Genomic DNA, 21,508 nt, shown 5'->3' on the forward strand with positions numbered 1-21,508 from the left:
TGTGGTTAAATAAATTTTGCATGAGTAAGCATATTTGGATGTGCAAAAGGGTATAAAATATATAGCAAATTTTCTTGCAGAAGGATATCTGAAAAAAACCCCTGGTAACTGTCATCTATTTGCATCTGGAGCATCAAAACAAGAAATACAGTATCTTGTTAGTGTTTCACATACATATTTTGATAGCATTCTTTTTAAACTGTAAATATATCTGAAAGATGAGGATATTTTTTCATGCCTTAAGTGTGATGAGAGACGTTTGCATTAATTTTGAGTCTTCAAGTGAAAGTGTTCATAATTGCAAATGCCTTCTTTATGCATAGTGTTATTCAGAAAAAGCAAACTTTGCTCCCTCCATGAGAGAAAGCAGCTCCTCTGAGGCACTAGGCTAATTCAGGTCCTTTCAGTTCTGCACAGGGGGAGCGATTGACTGCACAGTGGGACTGTGCCAAATTTTCCTCTGCCAAATTTTAGCCTTTGTGAGTATTTCCCTCGGTTGTTCACTCCTGCTTTCCATCGGGCCATTTAGTTTCCAAAGTAGTGTATTGTGCCCAACTAGGAAACCAGTTGGCCACAACTTAAAACATATGGCCTGTACTCATAAACCTCTTAAAGCCGGTGATGCTGTCTGATGCCAATGTATGGCCTCAACTTGCTTTTACAAATTAAGGTTTTGTTTACAACTTTCTCCATTCCAGTAATGATCTTCTTATAACTGAGAAACCAGATGTAGCAGCTAACGTCAAATGAGGCTTTCATGGTGTTTTGGGAGAGAAGAGCAGATTAAAGAAAAACATTTAGTTGTTCAGCAGGCTGGGATTAGCCCAAAAAGGCCCTTCTTTGAAAACTGGATGGATTTTAGTTAACCTGGAACGGATTAGAGATGGAGGAGATCTAGAAGCAGTGGGCTGAGGAAACAGGATGGGCAGCAGTCCCAGCAGGATGAGAGGACTGATTCCATGCTGAACAGTCGCAGAAGAGGAGGAAAGGTGTGCTTGGGCTGACTATAGCACTTGCAAAGCTCCATCCTGGCTAGTAAAGTGGCAGAAACTGGCAGGCAAGCATGGATATTGTATTATTTGCAGTATGATTTCTGGTATGGCAAGTTGGGTACTCATTCCTCCCTACGTGGGAGGTTTCTTGAGTGTGTGGATCAAAGACTTTGTGTCATGGAGACCTGAGTTCATTCTTCACCCCACAAGCTCTAAAGGTTTTTGCCAGTTTTCCCCAAGTCACACGATGTTGCTGGCTTCTTAAAAGTGCCTCTTCCCTGCCTGCCTATGCCTTTTCTCCTATCAAAGCTAGGTAGAAGATTAGAGAGGAGATAGTTTGCAACCAAATTCAGTCTTCTTCAGGCAAGACTAAAGGGGAGCTCAGACAGGCAAAGAAGGATAGAGGCATTCACCATCCAGGCTTCTCAAATACTTTAATAATTTTTATTTAGCTTAATAATAGTAGGTCCATATCCACAGATTCAGGGACTACTGTTTCAGTTTAGTCACGTGGGATATAGGTGCTCAGAAACTCACTTGTTAATGTTTCTCTGGGCTAGGAATAAGAACTATTCACCAGTTAGAGCATTTGGTGGTTTCTGATCTCCTAGAAGCAAAAACATTAATCTGGAGGCAGAGGCACTGCAGAGTATATGATGTGACCTCTCCTCTGGCCTCTTTGGGGCTGTACCTGGCCAACCCAGAGCTGTCTGTGTGAGCCAAGTTATTCATCGAGCTGGTGGCCAGGTGCATAAATGTAAAAGAGATGGAGGTCTGAAAACTTAAAAAAAAAAAAAGGTTATTCATATTTGAAATGTAATTTTTTTTTTCAGAAGAAATTCTGGCATATAAGTCAAATTATTCCCCTGCACTGGTCTAATTGCTATAATCAGCTGATAATGAAATCTACTGGCAAGATTTGCCATCATTACTATGGAGATATATTCACTGAGATTAACTGTTCTTAAATAGCTTCTCCAGTGTATTAAGAATAAAGGTGCAAAGGACTCTCATCTGCACTCTTATGTGAATTCTCATGTTGCATATTTCTTTCTGAGTGTATGACTTCGCTTTTTGGTTTCTGTAAGGTGTAAGACATGACCTTCTGTTTTAGTAATTTCATTTGTTTTGTGAAAGGGAAATCGGTAGTTCTTTGTTTAGGAAGACACAAAAAAACCCAGTAGCACATTCTCTTGATTTCCATTACTTGTGCATGTCCAGTGTTCCCAGAGAGGGAGCGGATGGTCTCAAGCAGTAACTAGGAGCAAATTATTTGGAAAAGGTGTTTGCATGGCTGTGATGGGAACAGTCACCATAGCCCTGAAAATCTTTTTCCATTTCCTGGAGGACAGAGGCTTCCGTATGAGAACTGTTAGAAAAGTATGCTTTCTACTGCTGTTTTTAGCATATGAGGGTCTCTCCTAAAATCTTTCCAATTTTACATGAGATAGATTCTGGTTGTGCAGTAATGTGAATTATTTTAAATGACTGACATCTTAGAAGGCAATTATTGTAAACAGTGTATCTTTAGTAGGCCACAGATTTCATTGAAATGATTTCTGTTTCTGAGATTGGTGCGCTGCCAATATACATTTGTTGAGAGAGAAGGATTTTGCACATACCATTTTCTGATGTATTACTGCAATATTAATATTTATTTGAATGGCAATGTGTAAGTGTGTCTACTGCTTTCAAATATAAACTTGAATAAGCAGGCTGGGGGTTGCAGTGTAAACTGTAGAAGGTTTCCTTAGGCTCCCCTAAAAGACCAAATCTCATCTGTGGCACTATTTGTTTGGGAGTTTCCTTTTCATTTCCTTTTTCTAAATAACATTGAAATGAAAGACTGTCGATGCCTAAGGATGTGCAGTTAATGGAAATGAAAATCTTTGTTTATTTGACTTTCATTCAGATATACCACAATGTATCTTTGCATCTCTCCTGGGCCTGTGGTGTCATTATGAAAAGCATATTTTATTATTCCTTCATAATATTCACAGCTCTGTTTAGCCAGGTACTAAATGATAGATGCTACCATGTTCTTTCATTAAGTAACTTATTCCAATACTAGAAGAAGAAAACGCTTGCAACATGCCATCATGTTATATGATGTGTGCTCATATATCCTTTTAGGATTGTAACTATACAGCAAACTCTTTCTTTTTTTTTTTTGCATTAATTTATTTGTATTTACCCCACAGGTCTTGCAAGAGCTAAATCAGTTCCCAGCCATACGTATTCCAATGAAGTGGTAACCCTATGGTACAGGCCTCCAGATGTCCTTCTGGGATCAACAGAATATTCCACCTGCCTTGACATGTGGTAAGTATAGAATCTTTACACAAGACTCTCTGTAGGTGCTCTAGCTCTGAGGTTTTTTTAGATGTGTAAAACAAATATGTAGCGAGATTAGTGGTACAGGTTAAAAAACTTGTGTGTAGTAATCTGTGTGGTTCACTCAGTATCTCCCTAAAGGAATCCCCTCCTGCCACCCAACTGGTTGGCAGCTGGTGCCTGCTGTTGACACACCACTAGAAGAGCCATTGGTGCTTTGCAAGAGACTGAGTTATTGCTTGACTTCTGTAGTGTTAATGTGGTACTTTGATATGATATGATATTTGTTTTGCAGGAGATAGACTTTTACCATGCCCAGCGGTAGCAAGGACAAAACCAGGATTCTCTGGGTGTGCGGATACAGCCTCAGTGCTTAATCTGCTGTACTTGTTAGAAGTAAATCAGTGTGTGATACATCACTGAATAGTTTTCTTTCAAACCTACACATTTTATTTAGACCTGCAGGTTTGAAAGAGTGGTTTGATGTGTACAGTATATAGCACCTTGCTCCTTTTTGATAACATCATTTAGTCCTGTGTTGAACAAAGAAGGTGTTTGGGTTTTTGACTGTTAGAAACCAAGGTGGAGGTTCTTTGTTTATCCTGTAGGTTTTGAGGTCACAGGATCTCTGTAATCTGTACAAATTCTGTAATTAATAAGAGCTTCAACTGTGTTAGTAGAAGCAATGCATGTTGATTCAAGAAACAGAAATGTGGAAAAAAATATTTTTCCTTACAAAGAAAGTCTCATGCTCTGGAAGATGTTAGGGTTTTTTGAATGTGTATTTGACTTTTTAAATCTATACAACTCGTTTCATTTGAGGAAAAAAAAAATACTGAGCAAGTTTCAGAAAAATATAATGTTTTTTGTAGTTTGCTGAAATATCTTTCTTTAATACAGGCAACCTAAATTTAGAATTATGATTATGTTAAAATCTAGAGGTAACTGTAAGATAAGGTTAAAAGGACCTTATGTTTTCATACTGTGGGTGAATAATATTTGTCAAGGTAATCTTGCAGTGTAGTACTGAAACGGACGACCTAGCAGGAATATTTTTTTGCTGAGGAGGGGAACTAAGCATGACTAGGTTGTGTTTAGTCCTGTAGCTGAGATCAGAGAATGTGGGATGAAAAGGTACATTTTCCTGAAAATCTCATCTAGTTTTTCCCTGTAGCCCTGTTAAGTCTTGACTCCTGGGGGCAGGAGTTAGAAGCTGCAGGATTGTTTCATTTGAAGGGGTTACAGAGTATAAATACTAGAATATATAATACGTTTAATATAACTGGGCCTTTGGCTGTTGTAGTTCCTTGACCTGTAAGGGTAGGTGAACAAAGAGGCAGGAAAGGGAGGGTGAACAAACTTCTCCAAATGTGAATGTTGTGATACTGCAACTGCACCAGAGAGGTAAAGGCAGCATCTTCTGTATCAGCTGTCTGGGGTTTTTTTTCAAACCATTCTCCACCTCACAGATCTAAAATAATTTCCCCCTGCATCTCAGCTTCTCATCTATCCTAAACCATTCTGTTTTCCCAAAGATCAGATTCAACCTGGTGTCTTCACAAACTGTATGCAATCTCTGCATCCCATCTGCTCCTGATGTTTTGCAGTGACCTCTTTTCCAAGATACACCTCTGACACTCTTAGCAAGAAGCTCAACTTGCTTGGGGTGAGGCAGGACAACTGCGTCAAAGGATGGAAATAGCTGGGAGACATAAATAGTTCTTTTTGCTCATCTTCTTATAGTTCAGTCTACATGTGTTCAGTTCTTGGGAGTCCCACATCTTTGTGTATGTGTGTGCGTACATGTCTCAATTTGTAAAGTACAAAGAGAATGAGAGAATATATGGAAACGGCTAAAGAAAATCTTAAAATGCTTTAGTAGCGCAAATTGCTCAAAAAGTCCTCTAAAATGCTTTTTTAGTCAAAAGAGACATTGGAATTTTTTTTTTTAACATTTACCAATTTTAAAAAGTGTTGCACTGAAATTAAAGGGATTTTGCCTTTTTTTTAAACTGAACAAAGGATTTTAAAATATTTTTGATTCTCACTGAAACTTTTTCCACAAAGAAAAATGGTTCACTGAAAAGTTCAATAGCTTGTCAAAAATGGATCTTTTAACATTCCTCCCAATAATGATTTTAGTAAAAGAGCTATTAAAAAGTCCAGTCAAACTATGAGGTGTTACTGTGATAGAGATCAAATTAAGCCATGCAGCTAATAGAAGCATTTTAAACTTACTATAAATGCAGACTGAACATTTCCTTCATAATCGTATGTTTATATTCAAATTACATGGACAGCAGGGAAGATCAAGGAAGGACTCAAAATGACACTTCAGCAATCCAGGTCATTATTGTGTGTCCTGACAAAAATGATGCAAGAGTATTGGGGAAGAACACAATAATTACATCTTCAATGATATCAATAAATGATGTCCTCTTGCGCAGAGCATTTCATATAGGTCTAAAAAAGATCCAGGTGCTCAGGGATAGAGGTGGTGAGTTCTATTTCAAATGAAAAATGACATCATACTGCTCTTGTACTAGATTTGTAGCCCAGAATTTTTGCTGCCCTGTGCAAACTGGAGAAGTATGAAAAGCTTAGAAAAAGCCCTGGTAATACAGTTTCTTTCACATGGCAGGAATTTATGTGGAGGCTCATCTACTGCCATATCAGAAATCAGATTAGAGCAAATGTATATTATGTGTGACAGAAGAGCTTTAGGTTTTTACTTCTACACTTTGCTGGGTTTATCTGAGACAGCGCTTCCAGTTTGATTGCAAGAGGTGTAGTTGCATATTAAGGTCACTTATGCTTATTTGGCACATCTAATCGTGAGCTCTCCTGGAGCACAGGCAGGCTGGGGGCTTTATTTACACAGCGGTTGTACGTAGCTGGGCCATAATTACATTAAAACCACTTAGTGGCTTCCCAGAGTGGGAGGAAGGGAGATGCGGAGAAACCCACCTACCATCAGATTCCAAGATAATTTGGTAATTTGTTATCAAAAGTGTGTTTGTAGCATTAGCATTTTTATGCAATTACTGGCATTATGTCCTTATGGCAGATAGTGTGTGCTCTCCTGTGTCCTTATTGATGATCTACATGGTGACAAAACCAGGCTGCCACTTCACTAAATATTTAAATAATGTTGAGGTAGAAAGCACAGCTGTTTCTTCCATTAGGGTGAAAAAAAAAAGACACAGGGCCTTTGCTATAGCCATGATAAATGACATTTCATGGTGGTTCCCAAGGAACGGAAAGTGGGACTCCTACTGAGTAGAAGACCAGCTGCATGAAAAAAGAGTCCAAATGTTAACCACTGGACAGTGGCTGGGAAGCAGGTGGCAGAGGCTGTGGCTATTTTTACTCTTCATTTGCCAGTGTAGGGCATTACGATAGTAACTAAAAGCTAATGATCCACATGCAATGTTACATTCTCCTGCATTCTTTTTTAAATAGCCACTGGCAATAAAATAATATTAATGAAGACGTACATGCATTAGTGGTATCAGGTTGGTGATGAAAATCGATGTGGTGGGCTTTGTGATTTACTGCTGACAGCATTTGATACAGAGGCATTGTGTGAATGTATTACACTACCCACGACTGCATCAAAGAGTTGTGATAACCTTTGATATACCTTTTTTTTTCCTCTTGATGAGGACTTACTAGTAGCTAGGAAAATGGCTTTGCATTGCCTCTGGTGTAACTTGTCCTAATCTGTGAATTTTACAGTCCTTTGAAAGTCAATGCAAGGGAAATAAGCTTCAGTACATAAAAGGTTTATGTATTACTAAAACCCATATATAAGTAATACAGAAACATAGGGGAAAAAAAATCCCCAAATGAACCTATTCTATTTGTTCCTTACAGGAAGAATATAGTATTAGTAAATGAAGCAATTTAAACAGGTTATTAAATCCTTTGTGATTCTGGCAATGCATGTACTGCTACATCTGGGTTGCTTACATCAAGAAGTCACTAGGGATATTTATTTTGAAGTGCAGCTGGATTTAAACTGTGTTTGCTAACAGCTGGTGACATTTTGCATATCCTGTTGTTTTGCTTTTTAAAAAATACACTCTTAGTCACAGTTCAGGTAACCTAAGAAGTTACGGGCCACGATATATTTTAAATTCACTTTTATTAACTTACATCAGCTATATTTAGTGCTGCGGAAGAAATCACTTAAAATTAGGCCAGTCAAACGTTACGAAATTGCTTATTAAATCACTGTTATTTAACTTTGTAACATCTGGATTGATATACATGATTTCAAATCTGATCTTAATTTAGGGAAAGCTCTTCGTATGGAGTTTTTCTATCCTATTATTAGAAAAACAAATGGTGTTTTTCAGGAACGCTTTCCACACATAGCCTGCTACTGGTGCAGATTTGAGTGCTCGCTGTAGTTCCATGCATGCTTTCATGAATATTTGACCAATGAAGACCTACAGCAGTAATTAAGATATTTATTAAATAAAAATGGAGCTTGTCTTAGACACAGGTGCAAGAAATTATGTTTTTACACAGGGGACATTACAAAGGCATCTTTATCCTGTATCTGCTGTAAACAGTTTGCAGTGAGAGAAATCCGAGAGCAGGAGTCCCAGTATGCCCTGAAGAAATACTGCTTGGGGCCCGAGAGAGAAAGCAGCATAGGGTAAATTAGTTCTTGCCCTTGATATTCTTTATGATTATGATTTACACTCCAAAGAAATGCTAATCTGTAGGATTAGGATATTAAGGTGAGGATATTGTGATAACTATCAAGGTATTGTTAATTAAACCTCTCGTCAGTGAGTTCTTCAAAAGTTTTATTAGCTGAATTAGCTTTTGATTGGAAAATTCTCATAGAGTCGAATTCATAGAAACACTACATGTGAGGAAACAGTCTTGGTCTGTAGTTATTGGAAGGGCATTTTAGTTCCTGTCTAAAACCTACTTTTATCCATTTGGAACATCGGATTTACTATCACTTTTCCACTGCTAAAAATATGTTTATGTGTGTCAGGATAGTACCTTATAAAGGTATCTGGATCCAGAAAAGAAAAACAGGAAGAACATGTTCAACAGGAAAGTATCTCATGGCAAAGTGTTGCTCAAGTTTGAAGATTATTTTCTTGAGCTGTTTTTGCATTCTGCTTTTACAGAACAAGTGAGTCTAATAGAAAGACTTGCAAAAAGGGATCATGTACATTTTAATCCATCATGAATATTATATTTCTTAATACAGAAACTGAGCATTGCTACAGAGGGTTGGGTCGCAAAACAAATTTCTGGAGCTTTTAATTCTAGGTAGTCAGTGACACAGGCAAGAACATGAGCACTTTATTCACTTATAATTACAATTGCTTCAAGACTGACTGTAAAGAAATACTTTGAACTATCATACTTCCAAGTAAATTATTTTTCATTCATTACATCTGCTTTCTGCAGGAATTTTAATGTTGTTCTTTGTCATCATGGAAGGGAAATTTTGCTTCACTCATTACTTCTCATGTGAGAACTGTAATCTGTTTGCCTTATTGCCCCTATTCTTTGATCAGTCTGTATCTCCCATCGTATGTTACTTTTCACATATCAAAGTGGAGTGGTCATGAAAGACAAATTCCAACCAAGTTCAGCATCTGCGGATATTCTGGCAGTGTGCCACATAAAATTAAATCAGGTGTTGGTCAATTAAGGAGACAAAGTCCCTTGCTTTTCATTCCTTTCCCCCAAAATTTGTTTTCATAGTTCTGTTCATAAGCAGGATCATATAGGAATGTGACTTTTTTTCTGAATAAATCAGACAAGATAAAAATCTCTGTGCTCTTCCAACACGTTGCATATTACTAGTGGATTTTATGGAAGAGGTTCCAGTATTACCTCCTGGTGACAAATCCATAAAAACCCCAAGTAGTTGGGGTTTGGGGGGGGTAGTGGTGGTGTTCTGTTTATTTGGGTTTTTTTTAATTCTGATCTATTTAACAGTACAAACTGCATGTAGTTTGGGAAACTTAATGAAAACTTGACTGTTCCTCTGAATTTCAGAAATCTTACCAGGAGGATTGCTGGAAGCAATTACTTGGTTTTCATAAAATGCCTTCCCCCTCTGAAGCCAAATCCTGCACGCTGAAAACAGGCTTCATGACCAGATAGAAAACCTTATGTGAAGACCCAGCACAGGTCTCCACTGTGAATAACATGCTGAATGTTATCACCTGCACTGAGCCTGGTAGACAGCAGATCTGTTCAGGGCTGAAAGTTCAACAGTTTAAAATATATAGTAAGCATATAGGCTTTCTGTAATCTTGATTTAAGTATAAACTAAAACTTGGTTTGGAAACAATTCCTCATTTCAAAGTGTGTCTGTAGTCTCTTTTATGGATCCATCAAAAAAAATTGAATTAACTGAAGGAAACAACCCTAATAATCTTTTCTAGATTATGCCTCACCAAAGAGTTTATGTTGTGTTGTTTTTTTTTTTTTTTTTTTACAGTATTCATGTACAGATAGGCTGGAGGTTCTTCTTGTCGCAATAAGGATCTTTGTTACACAGAGACAGGAATGTGAATTCTTAAACCAAAAATATAAAACCAACCCACCAGTAAGCAAGTTAATTTTAAGGGAATACCCTCTTGAATTATAAAAGCTGTGCAGAAAAAAAAATGTAGTTTCCTGAGGCATCCAACTTCATTTTTACAGGCTCATTTACTATGTCAATTCAAATGCAAGAGTAACTCATTTAGCTGTGCTATTAACTCTTAGTCCATATAAGGCTGTATGGTGACAGCCAGAGTCCCGGGAAATTAAGCAGGACAATAGAAGAGCAATATTAGATCGTATGGCCACATATGGTCTCACCAATACATCCGTAGGTTTAGTCACGCTTTTTGTCATCAGAGGGTAAGTCACCCATTTCAACATTAAATGGCTGTCACTTTGACTTTGCAAGGTTATCCTATGCTGTTCCATTAGAAAGATCTCTGAATGAAGTCACAGCATTTGGCTTATTTGTTCAAAATCAGAAGTCCTATAAAGAGAGTAGGAAAATCTGAACCGAATACACTGAAATATGTTAGGCTAATGTTCTTTTGTCACAAATTATTTCTCAAGTGCTGCCTGAAAATGGCTTTGTATGCTGAGTGTGCAAAATGATACATAAATAACATACCCTTGGACATGCATGCACATTAAAGCCAGGTTGATTTGTTGTATTTCCTATTTCAAGAAGTAATCTTTGCGTCATAGAAACTAGAGGTGGGAGTGATCTGTGAGATCATCTTATCCACCATACTGTTAATGCAAGTCTGTCCCTGAAGAATATTCTTAAGTGTTTCAGCTTGTCTAATTTACACGACTGTAACTGTGGATCTTCAAGTCCATTGGGACGCTGGGGTATAGGACAATTGTTAAGTGTATTTCTCTAACACTCACCCTAAAATTTTTATTTCCTAAAGGCATTCTGCTATTTCTAGTTATACTGTCTTGGATCTACCTACAGTTCTGGGAACCATTAAAATCTTAATCAGTTCCTCCCTGTCCTTCATTTTGCATAATTTTAAATACAGAATGATCGCGTTCTCCCTGTCCCTTGTGTTTTCTTGTAGCCAAGAATGACATAGTTCTCTTAATTTTTCCTTACAAACCAGTTGTTCTGGCGTAAAAATAATTTTTGCTTTGCTCAAAAATCTCTCTAAGCTGTTTAATAGTTTGTGAGGTCTACAAAAACAAGACTAAATTTCAAGGCCTTGTAGAGGCTTTATGTCTTCTCATGTTCAATGTGTGTGCACTTACAGTTTGTGATTCAGGGATCCTATTATATACTCAGTTTCTACTTGCTGTGAGCCTAAAATTCACTGATACCACTAAGACATCTAAAATACCATCCAGCCATCTTGAATCCTTTATGTGCTGTTATGGCTTTCTGGGTATTTCCTATCAGTTCAATATAATACTTTTTTTTAATTATAATTTTCTTTTTTTTTAGTATTAATTTAATCTTCTCTTTCTATGGACTTATTCTTCAATGTGCTGAATACCATAACCTTTGAAACCAAGCATAAGCTTAATTTTCAAGCAGGCCAGAGGGAACAGCAGTCCTCCAGCTCAAACCTTGAAGGTTGTTTATGTTTCTCTCCTCAATGATTTTAATAACCTTTTGATTTTTGTATTAGTTGTTTATTTAACTCCAGTACTCTTTCACTCTCATTTCAGCTTGTGACTAAATGGAATACTAGGTTACACAAGAGTCCAAGACACGTAATAGGATTCTTCTTTCCAAGCAGGAAATTTTTCTTCAGTAGTGTTGTTTGCAGTTCTTCCTTGATTTTTGGCTCATACTTGTGTCAGACCTGCTAAAAGTGGAAAATTTTGTAAATAGATTATGTGAAACAGTATAAAATTTGGCAAAATCTTCCTGTTGCCTTTACAGCATTTCTGTTCAAACAGCTAGCTGAAGTTTCTCTGCAGATAGCACAACATGCCCTCAAACGATACAGTGGTTTAATCAAACGCCTGTTTTCTGGTTGCAAGAATAGAACTCTAATCCTCTTTTCTTTAGTCTAAATTCAATTGTTATATTTCTCATCTTGAATAAATGGCTTCTGACTGAAATCTTGAATTTTTCCTTGCCTGAGATCCTGATACTGTTTATAAGTATTTGACTAAGATATATTGTGCCTATCTGTGCCTAATGAAGCACTAACAGACTAAATGATGAATGGCAGTTTAATCAATTCAGTTCATTCGGTAACCAGCAGAAGCATATGGAACATAAATTTTAACCTCTCTTTTATAAACACCTGAATTATTCTAAAATTTGATCAGAACTGTGCTTTCCGAAGTTTTCCTCCACTTTTCAATGCCTAAGGAGAAACTTGGCTTAATATATCTATGCTTTGGGACATAGAATTAGAATTAGTGATGTATGTTTAATTTTCTTCTTCAAGAAATTTGAATATCAACTCTCATTATCCTGGAACGTAAAATTATTTCATTATTCAGTAGTGGTCAAAGTCTTCAGAGATGAGCAAAGCATGGGTTGTCTGCCAATAATCTTAGTTAAGTGGTATCTATAAATACTTAGCCCCGGCCTTGATGAAAATATGCAATCTATTTTCATTAAGCTGTTTTATTCTAGAACCACTTCCTCACCAATATATGCACACATATCCCTAAAATTAAATCCTACTTTCTGAATGCATCATCACGATGCATAAGCAATGAAAAGGTATGTAATTACTACGTTGCAAATAATTTACTTCTAAAAACAAAGTTAAATTAGAGGTTATTGCTGGGATTTTCTGACACAGAAACACAACTCACAGTTTCAGGGAGAATTGGTACCGTGGTTAGTTTTGCAAATTCTTGGTTCGTTTTGATGTATGTTTTGGGTTATTGAATTGGCATTTGTTTTGGGTGAAGGGTTTTTTTTGTGTGGTTACTTACACAGACATGGTTATACAGCATATGTAGGTGTTTGCACATGGAAGTTGTAGAAAAATGTATGTAGAAAAATGTAATTGAACAAGTTAAAATATATAATCAAATTCTGCATCCTATTGGTAGCCAAGGGGGATGTTTTCTCTTAAAATTGTTTTTGCTGAGCGAACAAGCAACTCTTGAGCTCTCTTCATCCAGAAAAGATGCAAATGCAAGTTTGTAATTTGTTTTGCTTTTCAGATGCAGGAAGTCCACAGGTTATCTGAAATTTGAGTTAGAATCACAGAAAGTTTCCTCAACTTTTGAGAATCCATTTTCTCTGTGCTGTAGTTAGTATATCTCAGATATTTTTCCCTCTGATTTCCCAGTACCTCTGCCAGTGGCTTAAGTGAGTGGGATGAGGGGGACTCATGAAGTACCTTTTGTGAGAGACCAGGGACAGGAGCTGTAATGAGGTGGCTGTCGTGGTGGGGAGGGAGCCCATGGCTGGTCAGCCCATTGCAGCACCTCTCAGCCAGAGCTTCTGGGGGGATGGGGTCAGCAGCCCCCCAGATCTATGGGCTTTGAGCTTCCTTCTTTTATGCTGGAAGAGGGGAGAAGAAAGCCCAAGCAACCCCATCCCAGAAGTCATCCGCATTTGGGCAGTAGCTTAGTTCAGTGGCTGTGAGCAGCCACCTGTCCTTTTCCTTTTTATTTATTTTTTTCCAGATTCTCCTCCCATGCCAAGCCCTTCCAGTGTGCCTCCATGCTGTAGTCCAGTCCCCATTCAGCTTCTCCCAAGGGCTCTCTCTCACTGCCATTCCCACATCCCCGGAATTTATTTGGGAGCATGAGTATGCTGCCCGCGAAGCACTCATACAAACAGAGAACAGCTGCTGTGCCTTTATTGGTCTCAACAGCTATCATCCGTATTCCTGCTACCTCTACACTTGCGTTCAAACACCTGAGAAGTATTCATATGTATACATTGGTTTTAGCAAATGCACATGCTTGTCCTTTAGCCTGGCATTGATTTAAAAAAAAAAAAAAAAAAAAAAAATTATTTAAATACTGCTGATGGATACAAAAGCATTGTTGCTAGCCATTTAATCTATAAGAAATCTTTCTAATGTTGCATACTCTCTTTTTTTTTCCTCTGTAGGGGAGTGGGTTGTATCTTTGTAGAAATGATTCAAGGGGTCGCTGCTTTTCCAGGAATGAAAGACATTCAAGATCAACTTGAAAGGATATTTCTGGTGAGTTCTTTATTGCTGAAGTAATGTGCCTAAGACAACAAGGGATTGATTGATAAATGTTCACATATTTCCTTGTGTCAGCAATTAAATTACTGATAGAGCCAAGGATCAGAAGCCTAGCCCACCAGCTAGATACGGTTTACTTGATATATTCTTGAAGACTGTGTAATAAGTTCAGATCCCAATTTTTTCAATTAATATTTTTCAAATAATCTACAGAAAGGTTTGTATACAATTGTGGAAAAAAGCTTTCCAAATGTAAGGCAATGGAAATCCAGCCAGTTTGTCATCCTCACTTTGCAAGTGATCAAAAACAACAACTCTTGTTGGTGGTCTTTTAATATTATGCTAATATTGTAATGTCAATGGCAAGTATTTTTTGTGAGATAGACATATGAAGGAAAAGTAAGATAGGAAATGAGGTGAGAAACAGAATGGGAAATCAGAAATCATGCTTACACTCAAGTTCAACAGGAGTCCTTGACTACTGCTTCTGCAGTCTGGTTGGGCCCTTCATAAGGTATATGGGTAGCTCATAGGCACTGATGACATGTCCACAGTGGGAGTAAAAGAAGAGGTAATTTATGTCAAGCATAAACCATCATGTACACATTTTTCTTTCCAGGGTTGTGGTTTTGGTGTTTGTTTTGTTTTGTTTTGTTTTTAACTTGCTCTTTCTCCCATTGTGCTCTGGCTTTGGCAGTTCCCTTTCAAAAGGCTCAGGAACAACTTTTCTTGACTCCCCGATAAAGGGTTTCATTTACTCCGATGCCTGCTGGGAGCTGTGCTGTTGTGGAGTGGGTTTATTCAGGGAAGCCACTGCTCACCCACATACTAGCCAAAGTGGCTCCTGGTACTGTGGGGTGTCCATCAGGGAAAGTATCCCAAGAGCAGCTTCTTCCCTCAACCTGGCAATCTCTGTTTGCTTCTGACCACAAATTTAGAAGGGAAGCATGACCATACCCTTGCTTTTAAAGCTTATTTTGTTAGTAGCCATTTATTTCAAATGCAGAGAATTTATTTGGGATTCTTTTTTGGCCTATGGGGAGGGAAAGAAAGTCTTTCATAATATGTTTATAGAACTTCCATTCTTCATTTTACTCAGGCTTGCTTGTGCTATATCTCTTTTGTTGGGACATCAGGGAATTTAGCAACTGCTTTTAGGAATGACTCAGAAAAAATATCTCTCTGAAGCAAGACCTTATTTGATTGTGCTGTAAAAATATCTCATTTTCTGTAAAATATTTTGTTATTCTGCCCACTTGGCTAATACCCTGAAAATTCTGTGCTGTGGAAAAATAGCTGCGCCACAACGTACACAAGGAGCAGCAGTTCTGAGCAGTTCCTGTGACGTGTCTAATTGCTTTGTTTGTTCGCCAGCTTGTGTATTTTAAGCTAGCAACTTCTGGGCCAGTTTCAGGGTTTTGCTTTCTTAAATTATTATGCTTCTCATTTATTGGGATGAAATTTCCTCCTTATTTATAGAACATGAAATTTTGAAAACAATAAATTTCTCTTTGGGGCTTCATCTCATTTATTGTGGTAAAATTTTAGTGAGTATTTTTACTATGCAAATTAAGTAGACTTCTAACAGTGGAAATCAGTGCTTCTTTTAATGAGGCCCTTTTGCACTATATCATATGAGATTGTATGATATAGTGCAAAAAGTGATAGTGATAGGTATATCATATAAACCTATTTTTTGTATAGGTTTTGTTTACTTTTGTAAACCTTTTGTATATTCCCATTTTCTTTTCTCTTCCCTATCCTCACAATTATTTTTGTGTTAAAATGCCAAGATAAATGCACCCAGGATGAGTTTTGAGGCCTGCGAATTTTTTAAAATTCTGTTTTAAAACTGCAGCTGCAAATATTGAGAACAGTGTTGAAATAACAAGGGATAGTTTATTGATACTGTTTCTTTAATTTTATCTTTTACAAACCTTCAAATAAAAAGATAAAATTTCAGACTGGATAGTTTTATGGTCTGTTGTAAATCAGAGTTAATTTTTAAATCCCAATTAATTAGGCTTTATAATGGAAGTGTCTAGTTACCCTTAGCTAAATAGTTTCAGTGAGTGCCTTCCTAATGTACTATAAGCATCATTAAGAATTTAAGTTATCTATTTAAAAGTTATAAAACAAAGGATTATTCTTGTTTGGTTTTGTATTTGAACAGAAGGATTAAACTCATTCATTCTCTAGTGGATCATGTATAGTGTGGTAGTTAATAGTGCTGAAGTACAAAATTAATCAGGTTGTTACACCAGATAACTAATACAATTAATTCCCACACACTGAATACTTACACAGCTGTGAAAGAAACAGATCAACCAATAAAAGCCTTTTCCACAAACTCTTCCCATAGTTCACATTTTCAACATCCAACAGTGATGGTTTTCTTGTAACAAAGGGTATTCTTCTGAAAATGGTGTAAGGTACAGTCCACCTTCACACTAATCCTTTTGTTCTGTAATGCTCTTCTAAAATACTCAACTTCCAACAAAAGGTATACTAATGTGTCGTATCTGTTGTCTTTGTTATTAATCATAGCTACACATCCACAGCACGTAAGAGTCCAAGTTGCAGCTTGAGGCTTTTAGGGAATCAGTTACATTGTAGTAGGAAAGTCACAAAATGCTAAGAAATAATAATCAGGAAAAATGAACAGAAATGTAATGTGAATAGCAGTTTAAAATTCTTAAATGGTTGTTTGATTTCCTATTGTATAATTCCCCATTATTATGTAAATGACATTAAAATACGTTGTAAGTATGCTGTTTCAGCAATTATCAAGTGGACGTCGAAGAGATTCTCTAAATGCTTTTGCATATCTCTACCATTGGCATTCTTCACATATCTACATAGCAAGAGTAGATGCAACCCAACACACCACATATGTTTCTTCCTCGTTATGACTGATGTTTATTTATGTTTAATAATGGCTTAATTAAGTGATTGTATACAATAGATTAAGAACAGAGATTGATCTTTCAGTTTTAAGAACTTTTCTCTTTAAGCTTGTGTTTCTCAACTTCTATTGTTTTAAACATTTGTGGGTTTTTAAATGATAATGTACATTGATTCTCTATTTCTGTTACAGCAGCTGTTTTTATGATAAGCATTCTCAGATTCCATTACTGTGATAGGCCTCAATAAAATAGCAAGGGTTTATAAAACAGAATCTGTTCTCAGAGTTGGACCAGCACTTAGAGATGTTGATGAATGAGCAAGCTGCAAGTTGTTATTGTCACACTTCGGATCTGATAATATGAATTCTTTTTCCCACCTATACTTAAAAATGTGAATTATCTCTTTTAAAATAACTGTACTTGCCAAATAAAATGGAAGTCACATGTATAAGTAGGTTGCTTTTTCAAAGAGGTTTAACAGTGAATAAAATGTCTAAACGCAGAGGTGATTTGGTTTAATCAGTATCCTATTACATCTTTACTCCTACTTTTTCCCTACATGTTGGAACTGAGGTTACTTTCTGGATAGAACTGCATCATAGAAAATAAGAGAGAAAAGTATAATTACAGCCTGTAAGAGCTAACCAGTCTTTTGCCTCGAAGTATCAAACTGGTGATGTGTCATCATCGTTTCCAGCACAACTGAGAAGGTACAGCAAACTGTTTGATCTGCCATTCTCTGAGAGAAGCAGCTTGAGGTTTTGTTGCAAGGTGCTAGGTCTGGTGGACCAATAATCTGATACAGTAATCTCAGCATTTCTATTTAGTCTTGTAATACATGCGCAAGACAGGCTGAAGCTTCGATCAAGTACACGTTGAACAGTAAAACCATGGGAATAGGAAAAATATGTGAGGCAATCTGTTGAATCAAAATAAATCTACACAAAATTGCGAAATATCGTTTGGCTTCTGATATGGAATAGCTAAGATCTTTAGCAGTAGTTTATTCCTGTTGATGACTTGTTAGCATACATTTCTCTAGATGCAAACTTTGAGGTTTTCTGTATCAAGGGGAACCTGCCATTGTAAATGAGCTTTAATTATATCTAGAAGTAAAAGCTGCACCAAATGCCTTCAAGTTAGCCCTTTACCTGGGAGAATTGACAGCTCCTTGGATATGGTGATGATCAGCATGAATTAGTTGAGTGTTAAAGCTGATTACACTGAGAAGCCTGCAGCATGCCTGTGAAACCTTACCTGAGCCACAATGGAGGTACCAACTTGGTTACAGCTCTGATTTTGATGTAAAGATGTGCTTTTATACTTGCTGTTCTTAACAGGTTCAAACCAGATCAGAGTTGAATTTCTTGTGCTTAGCTTAATTTTTCTTTTGGAGAGATTTTTTTTTAAGTGGGAAGGTATTTCTGTCTTTTCCACTTTACGTGAGGTTTCTGAGAGCCACGATAGACCAAAGTGAATTTTCCTCCCAGGCTCCAAAACCTTCCCGATAAGGGAATAATCTGTGCGCTGGCTGAACTTTAGTCTTGGTGCCAACTACACTGAAAATTACATTTCACTGCAAGAATAATGTACAAAGAGCTCTCCTGATACTTTGTAGATCTCTGCACAGGCAGGGCAATGGCATTTAAATGCCGTTTTATCTGTAAATGGGCATTCACTCTGCAAACATGATTGCGGGATGCATGTGCGCCGCAGGAGCCTCACGTTGCACGTAACGTGGCACAGCAGCAGTGGGAGTTTGCAACCAGAAGCTTCTGTCTTTCCCGACACGTGTATCGCAAAAAGCTGAGGAATCCTCCCTGGTATTGGATGCTATTGCTTTGTTGGGTGCCATAATGCACAGTATTAAAAAGTAGTTAAAAGAGAACAATATCCATTCGTTGAGCCCAGCAGCCTGGTATGCCAAAGGGTGACGCCAGAAATGCTAGGTTTCTGCATGGAGCTGTACAGCAAAGACTCGCGAGAGTTTATGATTTCACATAGCTGTGAAAAATGGCATATTCCTTTTATATGGGAATGGAAGTATTACTTCTGTTATTGAAGATTTAAAAGGCTAGCAATATTTTTATACACACACACACACACACACACACACACACATATATGACTACGCTCCTGATGTCTTGTGTCTAATGTTAACAGGCGTTTGTGAAGCTGTGGAGCTTCTCCCTGTGGTTCTGTATCTGAAGGTTTAGTTCATGTCACTGACGTCCTCTAAAGCCTGAAATAATACATTTTAACAGGCCTCACTTTCTTTTAAGCTTATGACAGACCCAAAGGAACCATGCTTTCTGGTACATTGTGTTAATAACATCCTTTGGGAAGCCAGCAATGCTAAACCCAAGGGAGGAGTACTTTTAACTATTGGGTTTTGAAGTTCACCTGTGTAATGAGGTGTTTAGTCAAATTTATTGGTCTTTTATTCCTGTTTCATTATTCAATACATGTTTTTCTGTCACCTGGTAAATACTTTGGCTCTGACAAAGAGCTTGTTCATCTCTGATGGAATAGATGTATTTGTGAGGCTGGACCTGAGCTCAAATTTTATTTTGTGTGGGCATGGTATCTATGGTGCCTTATATGTTGCAGATGATGAATCTGGTTGGAGAAAAAGTCTTCATCTTTGTAAAATAGATAGTTCTTGCTTAGAGGGGGAAAGTTTTCTATAAACAGCTCGCGTTTTCCTCCCATCTCTGTCCATTTTCCTCCCACCAATGACTTCATGAGGAAAACGAGGGGGTTTTTTGAAACTCTAATTAAACAGAAACCTGACTGCTGAGTTCTATCTTCTGTAACACAGCATGTAAGTAGAATGAGAGAAGTGCAATGTGTTATATCCTGCTAATGAATTTACCTCATCTTTGCTTTATTATAACAATAAGTAAAATATTTCACTTCTCTTCAGCACCACTGAAATTCATTAAATAAATAGCAGGCTTCTCTACCTGTGGGTCTTCTCTTTGAAGTTGTTAGCACTTATTCAGTATTTTACTGCAGTTGCCTGCAGGTTTTGCACTGATACCACTTTTAAAAGGTCCCTTTCTGGGCTTTATGTCTTATGCCAAATTTCAAATGAAAGTAATTCTAAACTAGGGAAGTATGAGGTGAATTAACCTTTAAAATGATCTTTAAAAAAACAAAGTAAATATTCTATGTGTTCATGCTTTGTAAGGAATTTTGGATTTTTTAAGAGTTCTTTTTAAGGAGTTTCAGCTCAATTTTAGCTCTCTGACTGCACTATATTATCTTCTGTATCACTGCATGTGTAGTCTTTTTCCCTTATTACAGGGCACAAGGTATTTGATGCTAATTTTTGTTTACCTCTTATAAAGAACGCCTGTCCTCACCACGTCTGAGTAGCCATAGTCTGTGTTGTTCTTTGCCTTGTGTCATTAAACCCATATGGTATTGGGCGAATAAACTAGGCCTAGGATTTAAAAATAGCAATCTTGTAAAAATGTAGGAAATTTTCTTGAGGAATATTGCCTATGTGTGTCAGGAAAGGAGGCTTCAAAAAATATTGAAGTTATATCTCACATTCTGTTAACATTTCTTTTAGAAAAGGAGAAACGTAACCTCCCATTCATCCATGTTTAAAGTCATAAAAATACCCAGCAGTGGACGCTGGATATGTGATGGACTCTGGACGCTGGATATATGATGAACGCTTGCCAGGGGAACTACCAGCTGGTAGCAGGAGGGAAGAGGAGGAGGGGAAAAAAAAAAAAAGAATGTGTAACCCCATCCTTGACTTTCAAGGGCTGGCCGGATGTCAAGCCAGCCCAGTCACCTGATGCACATAGGTGTCATCTTCTGGTTGCCAGAAGATGTTCCTGTCCAGCTGGCTAATTCTGAGCAAAACCCTGAGTGTGACTGGAATTGCAAGAGCTTGGCTTATTATCAGCTTGGTAGTGCAAAACGTGAGGAGTAATTGTCTATCAGAAAAAGAAAACAATTTAAGACATGGTTCAGTGGAAAACAATGGCTTTGTGGTTTTCTTTGGAATCGGAATGTTTCTTTAGTATCTGCCATATTTCAGTTGCTGAATGAGAAATGGGCTATAATTATAAAGAAGCATTGTTTCTTTTCCAGGCTTGCCTCTGGCCTTCGAGAGGGTGGTTATAGGCAAAGCACTGAAAAAAATGTGCGAGACTCAGCTGGTGTAAATCAGTGCAGCTCTGTTTACTTACACTGGTGTACATCTTTGCACGTACCTTCCTTGTTGGCCCCATACACCATAGAAATAGATTTTTTTCCCCATGTAAAATCTCGCTCTGTACAGGTTGTGTGCACATATGTTATGGAGCTGTGACTGCAAACATTTTTGCATGCAGGTGACACTGAACAGAAATGCAGTTGCAATAAATCTGTGCATATTACAAATGGAGCTGAAGCCCATTCTGAACAAAAGCGTTGGTCTCTTATCCAAAAACTTATGCTGCAAGATAATATTGTGCCGTATAAAAGTACAGGCCCATTCATAAACCTGCTCTGATATGCTGGCTTTATTTACTAGGGAAGATGATAAATGATCAGACATCAAATAGTCATATTGCTTTCTCTTTCCATTTCATAAATAAAG

General features: G+C 37.4%; 1 protein-coding gene across 7 annotated transcripts in view; it reads left to right on the forward strand.

The window, feature by feature from the left end:
• Positions 1-21,508, forward strand: part of CDK14 (cyclin dependent kinase 14) — a 357,378-nt gene that overhangs the window by 186,865 nt on the left and 149,005 nt on the right. For all 7 annotated transcript variants that reach the window (XR_012774172.1, XR_012774170.1, XR_012774171.1 and 4 more), the window contains 2 exons: positions 3,194-3,314; positions 13,900-13,993. Coding sequence is in view for 4 of the 7 variants with exons in the window: in XM_075492799.1 (XP_075348914.1) it covers positions 3,194-3,314; positions 13,900-13,993 (215 nt within the window). In the remaining 3 variants the exon portion in view is untranslated. The remainder of the gene's footprint in view (positions 1-3,193; positions 3,315-13,899; positions 13,994-21,508) is intronic.

This window comes from Mycteria americana, chromosome 2 (genome assembly GCF_035582795.1).
Source record: "Mycteria americana isolate JAX WOST 10 ecotype Jacksonville Zoo and Gardens chromosome 2, USCA_MyAme_1.0, whole genome shotgun sequence".
NCBI classification, from domain to species: Eukaryota; Metazoa; Chordata; class Aves; order Ciconiiformes; family Ciconiidae; genus Mycteria; species Mycteria americana.